The sequence below is a fragment of the Protopterus annectens genome, chromosome 2.part0 (genome assembly GCF_019279795.1).
Source record: "Protopterus annectens isolate FY-2018-M chromosome 2.part0, PAN1.0, whole genome shotgun sequence".
Lineage (NCBI taxonomy): Eukaryota > Metazoa > Chordata > Ceratodontiformes > Protopteridae > Protopterus > Protopterus annectens.
Window position 1 is genome coordinate 1,141,798,052 of NC_056728.1, and position 22,263 is coordinate 1,141,820,314.

The following is a 22,263-nucleotide window of genomic DNA, read 5'->3' on the forward strand; positions in this document are numbered from 1 at the left end:
GATAAGTAGTTTTTAAGTAGTAATGATTCGTAGAAGTACTAAATTATTTACATAATTAATATTTTTGTATTTTAGTTGTTTCCTGTTAACGTCTGACAAAATCCAGGGTCTTAGAAGTGCATGGCCTCTGGGCATAAAAATTCTACTAAAAGACATGCACTCGTTAAGTGCGTGTTTGGGTGCTGCCCACACTGATTGAAACTGACATTTGTGCTTTTTAGGCGAGGGCTTTTCAGGACCACAAAAATAAGTTAATTCTAAAAAGCTTGCTTCTCCCTCAGACAATGGTCTGCTTATCAAGCTTTCATCTCTAATGCTTCTAGACCAGCTTCAGTTTCCCTGATAAGAAGATGGATATGTAGAAAGAAAAGTCCAAAGAAGGGCTAGAAATAATATGAGGAGAAGAGAGCAGAAAAAAACAGAGTAAAGTTTCTGGCTCTGAGATTTTTTGGGTCCTGCACCTGAAACTCCGAGTAAGTCGGATCCACCAGCCACTTGAGTCCAGTCTTCCTCACCTCATCTCATCCAAGATTTTCCCCCAGCTCCAGTGCGTTCTAGACTCCACTCCTCAGTTTTGCAAGAACGGTGATAAACCAGATCTCTGTCAGTGGCATTGAAGCCTCACCATCATGGACATCGATTGAATGATGTAAATATTCTTGACAACCCAAATCCAACTAGGAGTTCTCCTGATGTCATCCCCTTTGGGTGCTCTTGGTACAGGGCCATTGATATCTCTGATACTGGTCCGTCCCTCGGATCCAGTTCCTGTGGGTGTGTTGGTCCTCCAAAGCTCCTTCACCATACAAATTTGTGTTCCTTAAGGCCTTTCATATTGGCTCATTTGTGGTCAGTGTGGTACCATCCGCTGATGCCTTTAGGCTTAGTGGGCTGTGAAGGTTCCCCTAATGTAATGGAATCTGTCCCCAAAAAAAGATAAGATTTTGGTAGCCTCGAAGGACAGAAAGCTTTAGAGCAAGGGTCCACCATTACGTGCCATGGTAGTAGCGGCAGCCACTATAAAGGAACTGTCCAAGGAGAGTTGTTCTGCCCCTCTGTCTTATATGGAGTCTTGAGCATTCAGACAGTTTTAGGAAATGGAGTATGCTTCGTTGACCTTCACACTCTGAGACCTGAACTGTCTTGCCCACATAACACATATTCAGAGGGACCTGACCAAGGAGGTTATCAGGTTCTTCTCTGGTGACTTACTAGTGGTTGTTAAAAACTATAGACTCCCAAAATTATGTCTAATGTGTCCATGTGTCTGCTTTCCAACGGAGCAAATAGCACAGTCAGAGTAGCAGGTACTGGCAGTAAGCATGCAGTGGCAACTAAAATTCAGTATTTCAAGTGAAACAGGCATTGTCCTTTTTGCACCCCCCTTGCAGAACCAAGCCAACTGGCTGCTTTGTCTGCACCCATTTGGTCCATTGGTTCTGTAGTGGCAGGATCCAGGAATTCCCATGCAAGGCAAGTGTCTTATGACCCATTTATTCTTGCCCAGAATTTCCCAATGAGGTCATCCACTTATGGTGAGAGTTGGCTGGTAGAGAGTGGAATAACTTGATTCATAGGATGAAATACCTTCACCCCCTGGCAGAGTACCTCCTCCGCTATGGCAGCTTGTCTGGGCTCCACTATAACTGCTGTCTGAGGAGAAGCATGCCTTACATGCCAAGTTTCCTTTGTTTCACAGTGCAGCTTGCACGTAAGTGTGGGCTGAAAATTGACGAGTTTCATGGGTTAGATACTTCTCCCACTAAGTATCACCCATCTAGTGAGTCAGAGCTCTCTCCCTCACATCAGAATGGGTGAGATGGCAGTAGCTGCTCACTGCCATCATTCACTGTCAGCTATTACAGGTGCCCAAACTGGTAGTCATATTCTGGTTGCTTTTGACTTGATGCTGTATTCATGTAAACCACTAAACAACCCTCCTCCCCGGCATCCTTGGTGAGAGAAGTCTCCTATTTGAAAAGAAATTGGGACTGCAGGTATTTGACCGTTAGGCCCTGAACAATGTTAACACAAGATGCACCATAGAGTCTAGGTGGAGTCGAGGCTTCCTTCAAGCCATACAGTATTCTGTTTTTGGAGTATGAGTGCAGTTTGAGTCCTACAGTGAAAGTAGTGCAGTTTGTAGAACTCATCAAAACAGTAGAGGATTCACTGCTGCAGTAAGACCTCTCGACCAGCTCCTCCCTTGTTGCTCTGTACTCCAAAAAAACAAATGAGAGAGAGAAAATATAATCCTGCTGTTTTAACAGTCCTACGTGTCACTCTTTCATTGGCTGGAAAAATGCCTTTTATTTGTATGTAGTTGTTTGGGTGGGTGATAATCTCCCTCTTTTGTCATAGGTTTTTCGATGAGCTTTGCTGTTTGTGTGTTCTGTGGCAGAGTTCAGGTTCTCCCTCATTCCAGTTGAAAGTCCTCATAACTATTCCAACTTCCTTTCTCCCTTACATTTTCAGGATGGAGTAATAGCTGCAACTTTGTGACTTTCCTGCAACAAAAAGTGAATAAACCAGAGATGAGTGGATTATGTTCCACTTTACAGCTGTGTTTTAGCTTACACCCTTGATACTGGTGCTAACCTGGTACCATGGAAGGGCTGTCAGTACTGCTTTGAATTCTGTACTGGACATATATCATCCTGTTGCCAAAATTCCGTTATATAGATGTTGACTAACGTAATGATCTCCTTACTTCAACATCTATTCTAATGGTGAGTTTGTCACACAGCTTTACTTTGATTCATTCCATCCGAATGGACAGAACAACCTGAGCAAAAATGTTGCTGTTTAGAAACTGAGTACTTTGCTGGAGAAGAACCTTTGGCAGAAAACAAAATCATCCTAAATGGCATCCATGTCTGGCTCTTTGGAGGAAGAATGTCATTAAGTTGTATCAAGCAGTTGAATTCTTAAGGAATATTAGTGCTTCAATTTCTGACCATAAAGGGATTTTATGCAGATTCATTCTTCTGTAAATCTGGTTATGAAGTCTGAGGTATCCAAGATTACTTTTTAATATTTTCCTTTTTCTGCAGGGTAACTATTAGAGGAATGGAAATATCTCGCCCTGATGGTTTACTTGGAAGATGCAGAATGATTCGTCATGATCGAGATGACAAAAATGCCGATAATCCAGAGAGGTACAATTTTTTTATGTTAATTGCTTTTTAATCAAGTAGAGTACGTGTTGCAAGTATGTTAAGGTAATTTATTGTATTTAAGCATACTGTCTGATTCGAACAGAAAGATTTGCAGTGGCATTTAGCATCTTTTTTTTATTTTTTTGATAATTCTTCAATTATCGAGGTTGCACTTTAAAATGTAATCTGATGTTATTTTTATTCATCCTTGAACTGTTGGGGATTGGATCCGGCTCAGCCACTTCTTCCAGATCGTAGAACACTGATGCTTTTGAGTTCCTGCCTTTACCCACAATGCCCTAGTCATCTTGCATAACTCAAATTTCTTTTGCTGCTAAAGCATTTAGACATAGGTCATAAAACTCTCAAATGAATTGTTAGAATTTTTGAGAGTTTAGCTTTTCTCTTGGTTATTATTAAGTTGTCATACCTTCATCTCTTTTTCTCCTTTTAGCCTCTTGTATAGTTATAGTAGTATACTCTCCTTTACCATCGCTGGTATTCTGTCTCCTTTTTAGTACTTGATAGTACTCTTTCTTTTCCATTGTTGGTAATTTCCAAAAAGTCTTTCTTCCTTATTCCTTTATTACTTTCTACTTCTAATTAAAATGTCTGATAAACCTTTAAGGTTTAAAAAATGGGTGGCCTGTGACCACTAAATTCACAATTTGGATGCTCATTCAGTGTGTGTATACTGTTTAGGGTGTTCTCATCTCGACTCTAACTATGAGATTTGCAAGGGATTTAACTCCCTTGCCTTAATTGACCATAAAAATAAGATCTGATATCAATCTTCATTCATTCTTGACTGTTGGGTCTCTGTTCCAGCAATCTGAACTGACAACGGTTATATCAAGTTTGCACCAGCCAGAAACTCTCAAGCCAAGGCTAGCCATAATGCCTCTTTCCTTCCCCTCAGATCTCATTTGCTGCGTAGAATTTAGGACGCGTCTGCTGTGCTCTCAGCTATGTGCTAACTTTTTTCGTGTGTGTGTGTATATGTGTGTATGTATGTATGCATATATATGTGTATGTATATATATATATATATATATATATATATATATATATATATATGTATATATATCTATATATAGATAGATAGATATATATAGGTAAGTATAGCTACATAAAAATTTCTCACTAGCTCTTGACTTGTTACTTGGTATTTGTTGTTACTGCTCTGTTTTTTTTGAGTGCGAGTGCTTCGTCTTCCCTTTCTACCTTGTCAGGTAAAATATTTGACTTACCATCGTTGGTATAGGCCCCTCCCTTCCCCTCTTACCTCTGGTAAGTCTTTTAAATACCATCGTCTGTATTCCCTTTTCTTCCATATACCTTTCGCGGGTATTTTTCTCTATTGTTGTTGGTACAACTTTTATTTAAAAAAAATAATTTTTTTACTCTTTTTCCGTTGTTACGTGTTTGTGTGTGTGTGTGTGTGTGTTTGTGTGTTTGTGTGTGTGTGTTTGTGTGTGTTTGTGTGTGTTTGTGTGTCTGTGTTTGTGTGTCTGTGTGTGTGTGTGTGTGTGTGTGTGTGTGTGTGTGTGTGTGTGTGTGTGTGTGTGTGTTTGTGTGTGTTTGTGTGCGCTCGTGCACGCCTGCCTTCTAGGGTATCTTTTGAAAGATAGCAGAGAAGCATAAAGTGACTACTGGTTTCAAGCAGTGCGATGAATGTGGCAGAAAGATGCCCAGTTCAGATGTACATCTTTTGTGTGTATTGTTTGGGGGTGCCACATTTAGAAATTCAACCACCGTGTGAACTCTGCAAGGGTTTCAGTGCTTGAACCCTTGCAGAGAGCCGCAGCAAACTTATCCACAAGGGTTTGTTAAAATTCCCTTTTAGCGAGACTTTGAGACGGAGATGTCTAAGTCTCCCAAAAAAAAGAGTCAAAGAAAAGTAGTCACTGTGTTCCGACATCTCCCAAAACTCATGAGCCTAAATCTACTAAGGGCCAGTTCCCAACTCATCCCTCAGACCTGAGGCCTAAGATGCCAAAATCAACACCCACTGCTGTTCTGGCACCAAAGCCTGTAACTTCCCCCACAGTACCAATGACCATTGAACCCACAGAAATCACTACGACACCAACAATAGTTTTCCCCCTTACCATTTGCTTCCTCCCCAGCAAAATGTCAACCGACCACGGTGCCACATGTCGGACGTATACCCAGGACTAGGTATTCCCCATCAAGAGACCCCTTCTTGGGTCAGCAATTAAGCCCATTCATTGAAAAACTAGATTCTTCCTCAGAAGTGTCCGTCCGTTCCACCAGGAGTCTTTCAGAGCTTGATGTAGTCAAATTAGTGGATCAGCTCTTGGCGGCCAGAGGTCTTCCTGCCTCATCTAAGACCCCTCTCCCATCTAGAGCCGAGGTTTACTCTCCAAGGACTCCCACTTATGTTCCTCCTTCAACCTCTCCACAGGTCTTGGAGCCCTCGACTTCTTTGTTCCCGGTGCCAACTACTTCATTGCCGATGTTAGACCTCACCTTGTCTCCAGAAGCGACTATGTCTGAGCCGACCCACCCACAGGACCATGACTTGGCTGCCAGCTCAGGGATCCCTGGATTGGCTCTGATTTTTCCATGGCACCGTCTACGGTTCCTGGTGCTCTGGCTGTTTTGAGCCCTTTCGTGGCTCCTACTCTGGAGGTGTGCTCATCAGAGCAGGGTGTGACCCCATTTCTGAGGTTGTCTTTCTCTGTTCTGAGCTCCCATCCCTCTTCAGGTGGGCCTGCCTTCCAGATTATGGAGAGAGCCCCTGCCCTCTGCCGGCTCACAGCTGGACCCATTTCTGTCAGAGTGTGACATCTATGTATCCTCTGGCCTGCAGTTGTCACAATCTGCTACACTGTCGCAGCAGACACGAAAGCAGCAAGACACCCTTTTTGGAGGGTCCCCTCTCTTCAAGTCCTCCTCGGATCTTCCCCCTGAGGAACCACCCTGTAAGAGATTGTACAAGAGGAAACACCCGAGTTCTCCAGCAGAATCGGTCATGGAGGGTAGAGATTTCGATGAAGGGGAAGCAGCAGGATCTTTTTTGATACTTCACCAGTCCCTCCCACCAAGGAAGCTCCTAGGAAGAGAAAGTGCAAAAGGAGTCACTTGGACACTCCTAAAGAGTCATTCACAGAGGATACTGATTTTGATGAAGAGGTGTTCCCAAAATCACCACCCAATTACGTCTCATTTGAAGACATTCTTGAGATCATTAAGCAGAAGGGTGGCTGATTTTCACAAGACCCTTCTCTGAAGGATTCAGTATTTCTGGAGGCCTTTGGAGCTGGCCCATCTACCTACTAGGTTACTCAATGAGCTTGTTGATTTGCCCTCTAGGCAGGCGTGGAAGGAACCTGATTCAGTTGAGCTAATCCCCAAGAGACCAGACTGGATTCTGGCTCCACCACTACGAAAAGAATTTTGGGGTGCCAGTAGATGCCATGATCATGGTGGTAGCTACAAAAAAGGAACTTGCTGAATCACTTTCCACTGTCCATCCTCCTAACAGAGGATCTAAGGCGATTGACAGATTTGGAAAGCGTGTTTATGCTTCAGAGAGTTTTGCACTCAGATTGCCAAACTATCTGGTACATTTTACGAGTTTTCAGAGATTTGATTAAAGAGCTATTAAAGTCTTTCTGGAATCAAAACTGCTGAGGCTCAATCTTCAGTAGTCTGTCAGTTGGCTACCCTACAAGCTAAGTCCAATTCATCCATGAGGCTCATCTTGCACATTGCAGAAGACACCTCAAGGGCCCAGCAGGTTCAGGTATTTCCATCAGGAGGCATGCCTGGATGCACCTGTGTGATTTTGCGGAACCCTTCTAGTCCTCAATTGTCAATGCTCCTTTTGATGGCACTTTTGTTTGGCACCACAGTGATGGACACACACTCCAAGGTGTGAGAAAGACTGAAAGACCCTGTCTGCGGTGGCATGCATTTTCCGACCCCTCCAAGGACCTTTTCCAGGAATCGATGAGGTTGCAAAATGTGGTTCAGAAAGTGCCAGGGTCCTTTCTACGACACACATGGAGGTAGTTCCCCCTGAGGCAGAGGGGAGGAGCTATAATGGACGGCGATGCCCCTGTGGCAGAGGAGGCCTGCAAAAGGGTCTAGAGATTCCTCTTCCGACAGGCCCTTTCAGCACTCCTGAAAGAAGGCCTGATTGCCCACCTCTGGAGGTAGTCAGGGGTCACATCTGTGCCAGAGTGCCTGACTAGATATAACCAAAGACAACTGGGTGCAGAAATTTGTTTACAGAGGTTATACAATTCCCTTTTCCCTACCTCCTCCATTGTTAGGAAAATTTCCCGATGTTCCATCCAATCAGAGGAAAACAGCAGCACTAGAAATCCAAACACTGCTAAGAAAAAGAATGATATAAGAAGTCCCACCAGACCAAATAGAATCTGGAACTTACTCAAGATTTTTTAGTGCCAAAAAAAAACTGGGCTATAGACCAATTTTGGATCTCAGTATATTGAATAAGTCAGTTTAACACACACAGTTCTGGATGGTGGCAGGTTCAGTCCATTCTGCCCTTTCTGGACAAGGATGGCTGGATGTGCTCAACAGACCTTCAGGATTCCTACTACCACATAAAAATGAACAGACATTCCAGAAGGTACCTATGCTTCCGTCTGGGAGCCAGTCACCATCAGTTCCGAGCGCTGCCCTTTATCCTTATCACAGCCTCCAGGGTGTTCACCAAATGTATAGCAGTAGTAACAGCTCACTTTAGACTGCAGAGATTGTTTCTATATCTAGACGACTGGCTCATTACTGACCAGGCTTCAACTGATGGAAGCAAGCGATCAGGTGCTACAGACTTGTTTACATCTCGGAATAACCATAAATTGCAAGCTTCTTAACTGAGCCAAACATTAGAATTTATAGGGGCCTTGTTCAACACTGTATCTATGGTAGCTTCTCTTCTGTTTCAAAAGTGCAAACAGGATGCAGATCAGGAAAATAATTTGCAGTACCAGAATTTCAGTTTGATCGATTGATTCTGCAAGCCCTGGGGTCACTGTCAGCAGCAATTTTAATTCCTTTAGTGAGATTCCACATGATAATTCTACAATGGATACTAGCAGTGTAGTGGTCAATGCTTTCTCAACCCATGTCATTGAAGGTAAGAATAACTCGAGTATGTTGAAAAGTCACACAAAATTTTTTATTTACTGAAATAAAATATCCGGTTAGCGCTTTTATTTAAACCATATGTTAAACTTCATGATGAAGTTTAACATATGGTTTAAACGAAAGCGCTAATCAGATATTTTTTTTCAGTAAATAAAAGATTGTGTGACTTTTCAACACCTTAGGTTCGCTTTTTTAACCTAAACTCGCTGCCAATAGAGTCCATGAACTGCCTTTGCTTTTCTTCTAAGTTTTTAGTGTGCTTTTTTGTTTTTGAATAACTCAAGTATGCAAAAGATACCTTTGCTGGTGGATGCAGTCATAACATGTATTGCAAGGCTGTCCTTTCATCCTTAGTCAGCCGAAGGCCATAGTGACCATGGACACTTCCCAGATTGAGTGAGGGAGTGGTATTTTCTAGGACAAACAGTCCAAGGGACTTGGACTGCCAACGAGATGAACTTGGAGGTGAGAGGGGTGATTTTGGCATGGCAGGCATTCCAAGACGCACACCCTCTCGGAACAGTTGTAATCCAGACAGCATGTTAGTAGTTTGGTACATCAGCAAATGGGGAGGAATCCGATCTTATCCCTTGTTTCAAGAAGCCCTTAGAGTGTGGCAATGGGCAATATCTTCCAACTGCTTTCTAATAGCAACACATATGCTTGGGAAGTCCAAAGTGATAGCAGACAAACTGAACAGATCCATCTTGGTGCCTCACGAGTAGTCTGTCAACAACTGACTAGATATGATTTCCAGTCAAGTGGAGCCAGCCATGCTGCGATCTTTTTGCCTGTCCCTTAAACAACAAATGCAGCAACTTTTTTGAACTAATCCCCCCATTGGGAGAATCACCAAGGGATGCTATACTCCATGATTGTCCCCCTGGTCTTCTCTATGCTTACCCTGTGACTCCTCTCGTTCCCAAATTCCTACAGAAAACCCGGTTGAAGAGCAAACTCATCCTCCTTGCACCTTACTAGCCTCGACGGATTTGGTTTCCTTTCCTTTGGGCTCATCTACAGTATCCACCTTGGATTCTGGATCCAACTCCAGATCTTCAATCCCACCTGACAGGCATGGTTCACACGGATATCTCTGGATCCAACTCCAGATCTTCAATCCCACCTGACAGGCATGGTTCACACGGATATCTCAAACTAACACTGTGGTTTCTCCAATTCCTTTAATATCCAGACAACCAATGCCATCTTCCCCTGTCTGTTGCATACTTTTATCTTCCCATAAACCTTCTACTAGGAAACTCTACAGGAGTAAATGGAGAAGATGCGTTTGTTGGGCAGAGCAAAATTAAATTGATCTCTTCTCAGCTCCAGTTCAGTTGGTTCTGGAGTTTTTGGCGAGTGTATTTAATGGAAATGCTAACGCAACTATAAGTCCAACTTGGAGCAATCTCTAACTTTCATGTTGGATTTCAAAATTCTTTACTGGCTTTTTCTAAGCTGTGCAAAAAACTTTTTGAGAGGCAGTCTCCTCCTAAGACATGCTTTTAAAGACCTTACTCCACCATGGGGTTTAAATTTGGAACTGCAAGCCTTAATTCATTCTCCCTTTGAACCAATAGCTAAATGTGATCTTAAATTCCTTACCTGGAAAACTGTCTTTCTAGTTGCACTTACATTTGCTAGAAGAATTTCAGAACTTCAAGCGTTAACTTCTAAGTCTCCATATTTGATTTTTTGGGTCTATATGACAGTATCGAATGGACTAAATTAGCGAATGCTATTTAGTCGATCCGATAACTGTCGAAATGGCAAAATAGCGAAGTCACGGAACATTAAATTTTTTCCCAGGGAAAACATTTGGTGGGCCGTCTTCGGGACTTAGCCATTTCCTCCACTATGGTGCGATATCGGAGTTGGCATATTTAAGTAGGGGGGTGTGGGGGTGTCGGGGGCGAAGCCCCCCACTTATATTTGTGTTTAAGTTGTGTTTTTTTTCTTCCTTGGGGAAAAAATTTGCTGTTTTTTTGTTGTTTTGATATTATAAGCTATAAGTAGTAGCTTGTACTTCCCTGCTGTACTTCTGTACCTCTGCACTTAAGTCCTCAGTCGCCCCTCATCTATCCACTGTAAACATCAGTTGGAAAATGCTGCTTGACACTATGGAGTCCCTCCCTGCTTTAGCTTCATCCTTAACCAGCCTGTTAGCACAGTGTTCTCTAAGGGGATGTGGCAGCTACCTCTTATCAGCAGTCTCCATTTTCTAATGTATACACTGATTCCACTAGTTAAAAAGTACTTAGAATTGAAGTCTGGTCTACCTATTCCACCTGTGGTCAATAAATAGCACCACAAAAGCACCAAAGTATCACAGCACCTCCGCAACACTTGCATATGCTGGGATAGTACAAAAAAGTCATTGTTTAAGCTTCTGACATCCACCTACCTTACCTCAGCCATGCAACTAAAATACTAACACCATTCCCACATTTGCAGCCATGCTACTAGCTGTTGCTGAGAGACTCCTGTACTGCAGACTTTTGTCCTTAAAGATAATGTCTACAAAATTTGGGCTTAAAAAATGCAAATCAGAGCCCATCTTAGTACTTGTAATCACCTTTTCCTAATAAAATAATAAAACTTCAGTGAAAAAAATTAACTTTTAAAATTCCTACAGCACATGGAAGTCTGGCACAAATGACTGGTGTTGCATTCTCTTATTGGGGACGTTGGATGCATGCTACCGATGCTGTTTAGGGGGCTTAAAACTAGCCCTGATGTTACTACTCTGTTTTATTTTGGAATGTGGGTATGCGTGGAAGAACTGTTAACTGGTAAAAAAAAATTTGTAAAAGCAGGGTTTTTTGTCATATTAATTGCTTGCAATTGTTTACCAATCGATTCTGCATTACTTCAGTATTTCCAAGCAGGATGTACAGCTTGAGGCAAGACATAAGTAGCTGCTTGCATCCCACATTCATGTGCTGTAGGAATTTTAAGGTTAGTATTATTCACAAAGATTAACTCCCAAGTGCCATCGCATGGTACCTCTGTGCTTGTATCCGAGCACTATTTCAGGTGCTAGGAATTGTATGCTGTTACTCCCGAGTGCCTACCACAAATGCAGATAAATTTATACTCATATTTTACCTCCACTGTTAAAAAATAAGTTGAAAAAGTACCTGAACTTTGTCAGTTACCTTCTCGACTTATTCTTCAGCGTGGAGTTAACAGATCAACGTGTTTGAATTTTTTGAGAAAATCAGCTTGTTGTGCACCTTGTATTTTCTTGCAGTCACAGCAAGCTGATTATGCACACGTCTCACTTCAAAATTGCTCCACTTTGTCTTTTCATGTACTTGCAGTGCTTCATACATTTAAACTTTGTTATATATTTTGTGGGAGTACTGACCCAAATAACCTGTCTGAAAAATAGAAATTATTTTGCTTAGTTATCGTCAAGGACCCTGCAGTAAAAGTACAATGTGAAGTTGTTCAGTCTCGCCGTTCATTCATCACTGATACGTTCGGAGCCTCCGACACAGCCGACTAGTAAGCTCAAAGTTCTCCAGTAGCTCGAGACCCCACCCCTTATATCCCATGATGCACTACTGGAATTACCTCAGATCTAGTTTGCCACGGCATGGATCTCTTGGTTTCCATCTTGACTCGAGACGTTATTGGGAGTTTTTCAACTTTCAGCAAGTTATATTTTCACTTTTTTATGTACTTTGTTCTATTCATAGTAGCAGATATACTAGTTGGTAAATAGTACTTTTTTTTCCTGTGTTTTTACCCCCTTTCCTCGGTATTCTATCTTGCCTTCGGCCTTTTGGCCTTAAGATTAGTGATTAGTCAGTGATCCCCTTTGGGACTATCGTTTTGGATCTCTAATTACTGTTTGTAGTTATTAGTTGTTAGTGCCCCTTTTTGGGCTGTGTGTATGTTTGTGTGAGTTACTTAGTTTAAAACAGCTCTTAGTTAATCAGTGTGCTTGAGTTGTGTAATGTCTGAAGTTAAGGACAAGCATCCAAAGTCAGTCACAGATGCATATGTGCAGTGTGTCTACTGCTTGGGTGAGGTACATCTGCAAGAGTCTTGCAACATATGTCATTCCTTTTCCACAAGAGTGTTAGCTGAAAGGAAGAGGAAATTGATTGATAGGGATATCATTAAGCACCCCTTTTCTGAGGCATTGTCTGACCAGGATGGAGCCAGTAAATCATCCAAATCTCCTAAGTCCTCCACTGATTCTAGATCCAAGAAAGGAAAGTGGTCAGAAATTGTGGTGACTTCGGCTCCACTGCCCTCGGAGCCGACAGTCTACTCTTTTCGGAACCGGGGCATGGCTTTGGAACCGGTTACCGAAAAACCTCCTTCCATATTGTTCCAGTCTGCTCCATCTGTCCACTCTTCCAGGTCCTCTGTCAGCTTATCTTTTCTGGATATGGAGCGGCTGGTTCAGAAACTCTTGAAGGCACCAGGCCTAGTTAAATTGTCGGCTCGGAGACAACCGTCGGAGCCGAAGACCACTACCCTTGAATTTGTCTGCTCCTCCTCTGAGCCATATCAGACCTTCGGAGCCAGAGGAGGCTAACCTTATGATCGTGGATCCCTTGGAGCCAACACCTGCTCAAGTGTCATCGGCTCCATCTGCTCGGACGTTCTTGGCGTCGAGCGGGGACTCTAGGAGCCGACGCTCTCTGGTCTGGTCCGGGGAGGATAGCCGCACCGACCTATCAGTGCCAACTCTTCCTCTCGTGGCCTCTGCTTGGGTGAGCTCAGCTCCTACCTCTGGCTCTGAGCCCATGGCTTTGGTGCAGGAGGACATTGCAGCTCCATCAGAGCCATCGACGACTCCTCATCGGAGCCAAGGTGCTTTCGATGCCATGAGGCGAGTGATTCCCAAGACTTCCTCATCTCAAGGTCTGATCTCTTCTTCCCCTAAAATGCCTGTGTCTTTTCCGGTCCTCCCAAGCATAGAGACCCAGAGACTCGGGTAGCCCCACAGGGCGCTCCCTGCTCTTCTGAGACCTCTCCAGAAGTTCCCCCTGAAGAGGTTCCCAGGAAGAGATTATGCAAGAGTAGGCATTTGGACTCCCCCCAGGAGTCTATCACTTCGGGCACCGACCTGGATGAATAAGAAGGGTCCCCCAGATCCCCCTCTGAGGACATCTCCTTTGCGGAGATTCTTGAAATCCTTTGGCAGAGGGGTGATTGGCAGTCCAAGAGCCCTACTGAGGACGAGTCTGTGCTCTTGAAGGCGCTTGGGTCTCATCCTTCCACCTCTTTGGTATCTCTGCCCTACGATGAGCTTATGGATCTGCTCTCTCGTAGGGCTTGGTTTACAGAATCTATGGAACCTGTTCTTCGGAGGCCTAATAAGTTTATTTCAGCCCCTGTGGATAAGTCCTTTTTGACCAAGGGAGTCCCTGTTGATGCCATGGTGGTAGTGGCAGCCACCAAAAAGAAAATGTCTGAGACTTCCTCATCTATCCATCCTCCTAATAGAGAGTCTAGGATCATGAATAGGTATGGGAAACGCATGTTCAGTTCAGCGACTTTCTCACTCAGATCACTGAACTACTTGTCACATTTTACCAGACTGCAGAGAGAGCTCCTTAAGGAGTTGGGAGATGCTCTTCAGTGTGCTGTAGCTTCGAGTGTATCCGATAAGATTGCCACTTAGCTCTCTATCCTCAATTCGATAGTCATCTTGTCCATGCGTCTCATATAAGCAGCTGATGGTTCGAGTAGAGCCGCAGGTACAAGAATCGCTCTCCGTAGGCATGCCTGGATGCGACTCTGCTCCTTCGCAGAACCCTTCAAGTCTTCCTTTACTAATACCCCATTTGATGGCTCATCCTTGTTTGAGCCAAAAGTGAAGGACACTTTAACCAGGTGTGAGCAAGAAGGAAAGACTCTGTCTGCCGTCTGAGTCCATTTTTCCACCCCTACTCGACCCTTTCCCGAAGGTCAGAGGGGAGGAAAGATATGGTTCCGGAAAGCCCAAGGAGCCTTTCAAGACGCACGTGGAGGAGGGGGTTTCAATGGAAGACACCACCCTCATGGCAGAGGGGGTCCGCAGCACCAGGGTGACAGAGATAACTTCTCTGGTCAATCCTACCAGCGCTCCTGAAGAGAAGCCCGCCTGTCCTACGCTGGAGGCAGTCGGGGGTCGCTTATCTTTGTATCCCAAAGCCTGGCTAAATATAACAAATGACAGTTTGGTACAAAGTATCATTTCCAGAGGGTATTTCATACCATTCTCCACCCAGCCCCTTCCCGTCAAAAAAATCCCAGACGTTCCACCTAGTCATTTTGGACAAGCAGCAATAGAGGTACGCCGATTGCTAGAAAAAGAGTCATCCAGCCAGTCCCAGCAGACCAGACAGGATTCAGAACTTACTCCAGGTTCTTTTTGGTTCCAAAGAAAACAGGACTGGAGACCCATTTTGGATCTCAGCAGACTCGACCAATTTGTGAGAAAAGAGAAGATGTTCATCGTGTTTTACTGTTGCAGTCATTACACTTGGGTTATCCTGCTGGCAGGTGACCCGCAGTCTGCCCGAGTTCCAAAGTCTTGGTCCGGCGTCGGTTGCTGTCGCCTCTTCCCTGACGTCAGTGCGCAAGGGATATAAAAGATGCAACCAATGCCATTTTCTCCAGTCTTTCTTGCCGCACGGTGCCCGAAGCAAAAGCAGTTCGCATGTGCCGGTCGGCCGACTCCTGAGATTTTCAAAATTGAGTTTCAGAACCGAAGTCTTCAATAAAGCTAAGTACCCCATTGGGGAAACTTTTTCTTGCTCCAGACCTATGTCAGTAAAAGTTAATAATTGTATTTCTTATGGGAAGCAAATACCTCATAAGGACTTTCACTCTTACTGTATTCCTTGCGTAGGCCCTGACCACGACGTTGCCAGTTGTCGGTTTTGATCTAGATTCAATAAACGCACTATTTTGCTTTACGTTATTTTGGCCAAAGGTTTAATTACATAATGCCGTCGGAACAACCGACGACCGGAATATATAAAAAACGCAAAGATAAAGAAAAGGACAGGCATCCGAGGTCCAAAACCGATGACAAAGCCTCTTCTAGGCCATTCGCCAGTTCTCAGTGAGGCACTTTCGCAGCCATTGACACCTGCTACCTCAGAGCCACAGGCCGTAACCGACAGCCACGTGGAGAAACCGAGGCCTGTGGAAACTCAAGGTATTGGGCCTACGGAAACTATTCCCTCACATGGGTCCGGAGCCGCTGAGCAGGCACCGGCTTCTGAGGGTGTTTTCAGACCTTCACAGCTTACAATTAAGCCTACTACAGCAGCAGAGGCAAAGTCAAAAACACCATTAAAGACAAGGAAACAAGTACAGCATTCTCCAGAACAGTCATCCATGCCAAAGAAACAGATGCTTAAAATGGCCGAAGACCTAATTACTTTAATCAGGGGTTCCCATCCCCCTCCTGACAAAAGGCCTAGGCAAGACACTGACTATGATTCCTCTGACCACGTTTCCATTTCCTCTGATTCCTCTTCTGATCAGGGATATTCTCTCCCACCCTATGAGGGCTCTGATGCAGAAGAGTCTGTACCTTTAGCCTCCCCGCCTGAGGATTATTATTTTGGGGAAACCCTGCACACCATGAGGGAACATTTCCATTGGGAGATCCAGGATTATTCAGAATCCAAGAAAAGGCTCAGAGACTTTCTTTTATTGCCTCAGCACAGGCCGCTCGCTATCCCCCCTGTGCTTGATATTGTGGATGATGTTTATTCCGAATCTAGTCTGTTCCCCGATTCTTTACCCCCTGCACCAGTCAAGCCAGACAGGTACTACAGGGTCCCTGGCTCTCATAAATTTCTTTACAAAAACCCCGCTGCAGACCCAGAAACAATTTCTCAGGGTCCTAAAGGGGTTAAGGCTTCCACTGCTTAAAATCCTGTCCCCTCGGATAGGCATTCCCGAGCACTGGACAGATGGGGGAAAAAAGTTTACACTTCTGCTACTTTAGCTGTAAGGGCTTTAAACTGCCAGTTCACATGCTTAAATATCAACAGTACCTCATGTCATTGTTAAAACAGAAAATGGTTTCAAATTCAGAAAGTCCTGACAGTAAGGAAATGCAGGATTTATTGCATGCAGTTGAACAAGTGGGAAAGCATACTCTGCAATGTGGTTTTGATTCATTAGTGGCTTCTTGTAGAGCCGCAGTTACAGGCTCTGTTATTCGAAGGCATGCTTGGTTGAAAGAACAAAGTTTACCTAATCATGTTAAAGTAAACTTATTGGATGCTGCACTACAGCATGATACTTTGTTTGGTGTTAAGGCAGAAGAGGTGTTAAAGAAAATGGAGGATAAAGCAAAATCAATGCAGACGGTGAAAGATTTCTTACAGGTTCAACCACCTAGATTTAGCAGAAACTGGCCTTCAAAAAATTGGTCCTTTCCAGTGGCAGACAGGCCACAAAGAGGCAGATACAGACGCCCAAGAGGCAGATCTCAGCCCCAAGGCTCCTACAGACCTAAACAATGGGGTGCTTCAGCCCCCAAAGGAGGGGAAGATAAATCACAACCTTATAGGAAACAGTCCCAATGACTTCCTTCTACAAATGCCAAGCACTTCCCTTTCGACAGCACCCCTAGGGGGAAAGCTAGCACTTTTCTCAAAAAATTGGCACATGATCACCCAGGACCAATGGGTGCTGAATATTGTTTCTCAGGGTTACAGGTTCCACTTCCACACGCTTCCAAAATCAAAGGGTATGCCAGGCCTGCCACAAAACCAATGGGCAGAGGCACAAAAACAGATTGCTGCTCTTATGGACATGGGAGCTATTCAAAAAGTTCCACAGCAAGAACAGGAACAAGGATTTTACTCAAGACTTTTCTTAGTACCCAGAAAGGACAAAGCCTGGAGACCAATACTGGAACTGTCAATCCTAAACACTTTAATGTTAACACTACAACAACTACTGCCCATGCTGGGAAGAAGGCTTGGCTAGTTACTTTGGACTTCAAGGAGGCATACCTGCATGTCCCAATCGGACAATCTTGCAGAAGATACCTCAGATTCATAGCAGGCTCAATGCATTACCAATTCTCTGCACTGCCCTTTGGCTTATCTACTGTGCCCAGGGTCTTCACAAAATGCCTGGCACCAGTAATTGCATTTTTCAGACAAAAAGGAATTCAAATATATCCCTACTTGGACGGCTGCCTTATTCAAGCAGAGAGCAAGGACATTCTTCTAAAGCATCTGCGTTTGTAAAAAGATTACTAATTTGCCTAGGGTACACAGTAAACGAAAAGAAATCAAAACTAGTGCCCTCTCAAGAGATAATATTCCTGGATGCAAGCTTAAATACAACTGCCCAGATGGCTTATCTCACGCCAGACAAACAAAGGCAACTGACTCATTACTTTCAAATGATGGCAACAAAAACCCAGCACCCTGCAAGAAAAATTCTGCAGGCCCTGGGCTTCATGGCATCCTGCATTCTACTAATTTCATATGCAAAACTGCATATGAGGAAACTACAATGGTATCTAAAAAGTGTTTGGACTCAGCATTGTCACAGCCTGGAGACAATCATTACTTTAATTCCCTGATTACAACAGGAGTTTCAATGATGGTCCCAGGCCTGTCACCACAACAAGGGACAGCCTTTCACCTTACCCACAGCCAGGCAGACAATAACAACGGATGCATCGGATTATGCCTGGGGGGCACATATGGCAGGAAAATGTATTCAGGGCACGTGGGCCAAGGAACAAATGCATCTTCACATCAATCAAAAAGAGATGCTAGCTGTACAGAATGCCCTGACCGCTTTCAAGGACCTACTACATCCAGGACAACTATTAATAAAGACGGACAATACCACAGTTATGTGGTACATAAACAAGCAAGGGGGGCACACATTCCTACCCCCTGTGCAGGCAAGCCATGACTTTGTGGAACACAGCACTGACCTATCAAGTTCATCTGCAGGCACAATTCCTGCAAGGAACAAAAAATACACTGGCAGACAAACTAAGCAGAAATCTCATGGACCCTCACGAATGGAAGCTAAATCCACAAGTGTTCAGCATGATAACGAGGAAATGGGGACGCCCAGACATAGATCTTTTTGCCTCCCCTCACAATTACCAAATACAGAAATTTTGCACAAGAACTTATCACTCTCAAGCATGGAAAGTGGATGCTCTATCATTCAGCTGGAAAGGCCTGAAAGTCTGTGCCTTCCCTCCGATGCCTCCTCTTACCAAGGTGCTACTAAAAGTCAGACAAAGGCCAAAAATGATCCTGATCGCCCCTTTCTGGCCACGCCAGCACTGGTACCCAGTGCTAATTGTCTCAAGACTCAGCTTGGCCTCTGCCTCAAATTCCTAATCTTCTGACGCAACAAAACAATCTGATTCTGCACAGTCAACTCGAAACCTTAAACCTGGCAGCATGGCAGGTTATGTAGCCACTCAGACTGCACCTCTCTCTAAAGCTGTTATGGATGTCATTTTAGAAGCCGGGAGGCCCAGCACTAGGAAATCTTATGCAGAAAAATGGAAGAGATTCTGTGCTTGGAACCAGGCTCAAGGGCTCGAACCACTTGTTCCTAATATACCTCAGATTTTACAATACCTAACTGAGATGCTGGACAAAGACTTATCTTTTTCATCTATTAATATCCATGCCTTTGCCATTTCAGCCCATTACAATACGGAACCTCCTATTTTTTCACATCCTCTACTACAACAGTACCTCAGAGGGGCAAAAAATATAAGACCCCCAAGGAGAGTACCAGTACCAACTTGGGACCTCAATTTTGTTTTAGAAAAACTCACATTGCCTCATTTTGAACCAGCCAGCACAGCTGATCTAAAATTGTTATGGAAAACTGCTCTGCTCCTAGCAATAACTTCAGCAAGAAGAGTCTCAGAGTAACAGGCATTAATGGCTGTGGAACCTTTCCTCATTTTTCATCCGGACAGGGTTTCTCTAAGGACAAACCCAACATTCATGCCTAAAGTGGTCTCCAATGTGGCTTTAAACCAAACCATTCATTTACCTACTTTTTACCCAAATCCCCAGAATAAAGGGGAGAGACTTCTGCACGCTTTGGATATACACAGACCGCTACGATTCTGCTTGGACAAAACAAAAGCTTTCAGAAAAGCTGAGCAACTGTTTGTAGCCTATGCTGCAGGATCACAAGGAAAGCCTATTACAAAGCAGACAATCTCAAAATGGATAGGACACTGCATCAGCTTCTGTTATGCACAACCTGGCAAATCAGTGCCTAAGGGCATCGGGCCTCATTCTACCAGAGCAGCAGCCACTTCAGCAGCTTTCCTCAGAGGAGTACCAACCAAAGACATTCTAGAAGCTGCAACCTGGAGCTCAGTGTACACTTTCACCAAGCACTACCACTTACCTCTCTACTCTAAATCCAGAGCAGGCTTTGCCACTGCAGTTCTGCAGGACCTGATAGCCTCTCCAAATCCAATTTAGACCCAGCCACCCAACCTCAGCTTTGGGACTCTACCCAAGTGTAATGACTGCAACAGTGAAACACGATGAACATAGTACAGTTGTGTACCTACCATAAATGTAGATGTTCAAGTGTATTCACTGTTGCAGTCCAGGTTACCCACCCACCATCCCCCTTTTTCCATGGGACTTTTCTGAACTTCTCATCTCTGTACAACCTATGTGGTGTATTTGCTTGCAGATTAAGGAAATGTTTATAGTAATATATGCATGTTTTTGGGTTATATTTTTATCTTTTCAGCCTTCCTATCTGGGGGCACCTGACATCTGGGGCAAGAAAAGCTGAAGAAAATGGCGTTGGTTGCATCTTTTATACCCCTGGCACACTGACTTCAGGGAAGAGGTGACAGCAACCGACGCCGGACCAAGACTTTGGAACTCGGGATGACTGCGGGTCGCCTGCCAGCAGGATAACCCAAGTGTAATGACTGCAACAGTGAATACACTCAAACATCAACATTTATGGTAGTTACACAACTGTACTTTCCGAATTCCGAATGGTCACGCTACAGTCCATACTCCCCTTGTTGGGGAAGGACAATTGGATGTGCTCGATCGATCGCAAGGATGCGTACTATCCAGAGATCACCTGCGTTTCTGGCTGGGAGCCAATCATTACAATTCCAGGCTCTGCCCTTTGGTCTCTCTACAGCCCCCAGAGTGTTCAAGTGCATGGCAGTAGTCACGGCTCACCTGAGGCATCTAGGATTCCAGGTGTTTCCGTATCTAGACGATTGGCTCCTTACCTCCACCACCAGGCATCAACTTCTTCAAGTGAGAGAGGCTACTCTGACACTCTGCGATCAGCTAGGCATTACAGTCAGCTTCGGAAAGTCTGCCTTGTTGCCATCGCAGCATATCATTTTTTTAGGGACAGAACTAGACACGTCAACCACCACTCTCTGCCTTCCGCCAAAAAGAATCTCTTTTCTTCGCCAACACATCATGTCCCCAGTATCAAAGAACAGAGCACCAGCAACAGAGTTATTGAAAGTTCTAGGATTGATGGCTGCAGCTATTCTAGCAATCCCTTTAGCAAGGATGCACATGAGAATCCTTCAATAGCTTCTGTTTACGCAATGGTCTTACCAAGAACTTCCAGTGAGTCGCATGATCCTGATAAATTCCTGCAAGAAGGGTCTTCAGTGGTGGTTGATGTCTCTTCATGTCACAATAAGACGTCCATTCATGCTTCCCCCTCCTGTTGCCACTGTGACCACGGACGCTTCCCTGATAGGGTGTGGGGGGGGGGTTATTTTAGGGAAAAACTGCCCAAGGCACATGGACAGATCAAGAATCACATCTGCATATCAATGTCCTGGAGATGAGAGCAGTACTTCTAGTGTTGCAATACTTTCAGGACTCTCTTCCTCTTGGGACAGTTGCAATACAGACAGCATGTCCGTGGTCTGGTATCTGAGCAAACAAGGCGGGACCAAGTCTTATCCCCTTTGCCGAGAAGCCGTCAGGGTATGGCAGTGGGCACTGTCATCGCAGCGCTTTCTGTTGGCAATGCACATCCCGGGTAAATCCAATGTAATAGCGGACAGACTGAGCAGAGCAATCTTGTTGCCCCACGAATGGTCCTTCAAACAAGAGATTGCGGATAGAATCGTCCTCAAATGGAACCAGCCTTCCTGCGACCTCTTCGCCAATCACATCAACAACAGATGCAGAAGCTATTTTGCCCTAATTCTCATGCCAGGTCACTCCCCGAGGGATGTTCCTGTCCACGATTGGCCCCCAGGTCTCCTCTATGCATTTCCACCAATTCACCTGATTTCCAAATTCTTACAGAAAGCAAAGTCGCTGGGACGGACAATCATCCTCATAGCCCCTCATTGGCCTCCCCAAATTTGGTTCCTGTTTCTTTATCATATTCTGGAAGATCCATGGATCCTGGACCCAGTTCCAGACTTGTTGACACATACGTCAGGGGATCTTCACCCATCATTGCAGACACTGAAGCTAACCGCTTAACTGCTCCAATTCCCTGCATAGCCAGGTTCTATAATCTTTCCCATGACACTAGTCAGATTTTGTTGGCTTCCCACAAACCTTCCACCAGAAACTTGTATCGTAATAAGTGGAAGAGATTTTTCATTTGGGCTGCTTCCACAACATTGACCCTTATAAAGCACCATTGTCTTCTATCTTACAATTCTTGACAGAAATCTTCAACAAAGGAGCAGTGACAGCTACGATACGAGTACAGTTAGCTGCTATGTCTAATTTCCATCTAAGAATTGATGGTTTGAATATTATGTCTCACCAACTGTCTAAGGTTTTCTAAAAGGTTCCTTTCACATAAAGCCTCCATTGAAGGCACCTTATTCCCCCTGGAATTTGAATTTTATGTTATCTCGTATCATTCTTCCTCCTTTTTGAGCCTGCATCATCTTGTGAACTAAAATTCTTGTCATGAAAAACTATCTTCTTAGTAG

At 44.2% G+C, this 22,263-nt stretch overlaps 1 protein-coding gene across 1 annotated transcript in view; it reads left to right on the forward strand.

Moving 5' to 3' along the window:
* Positions 1-22,263, forward strand: part of B4GALT1 (beta-1,4-galactosyltransferase 1) — a 363,239-nt gene that overhangs the window by 271,449 nt on the left and 69,527 nt on the right. The window contains exon 5 of the mRNA XM_044061332.1: positions 3,054-3,158. Within this exon, the coding sequence (XP_043917267.1) occupies positions 3,054-3,158 (105 nt within the window). The remainder of the gene's footprint in view (positions 1-3,053; positions 3,159-22,263) is intronic.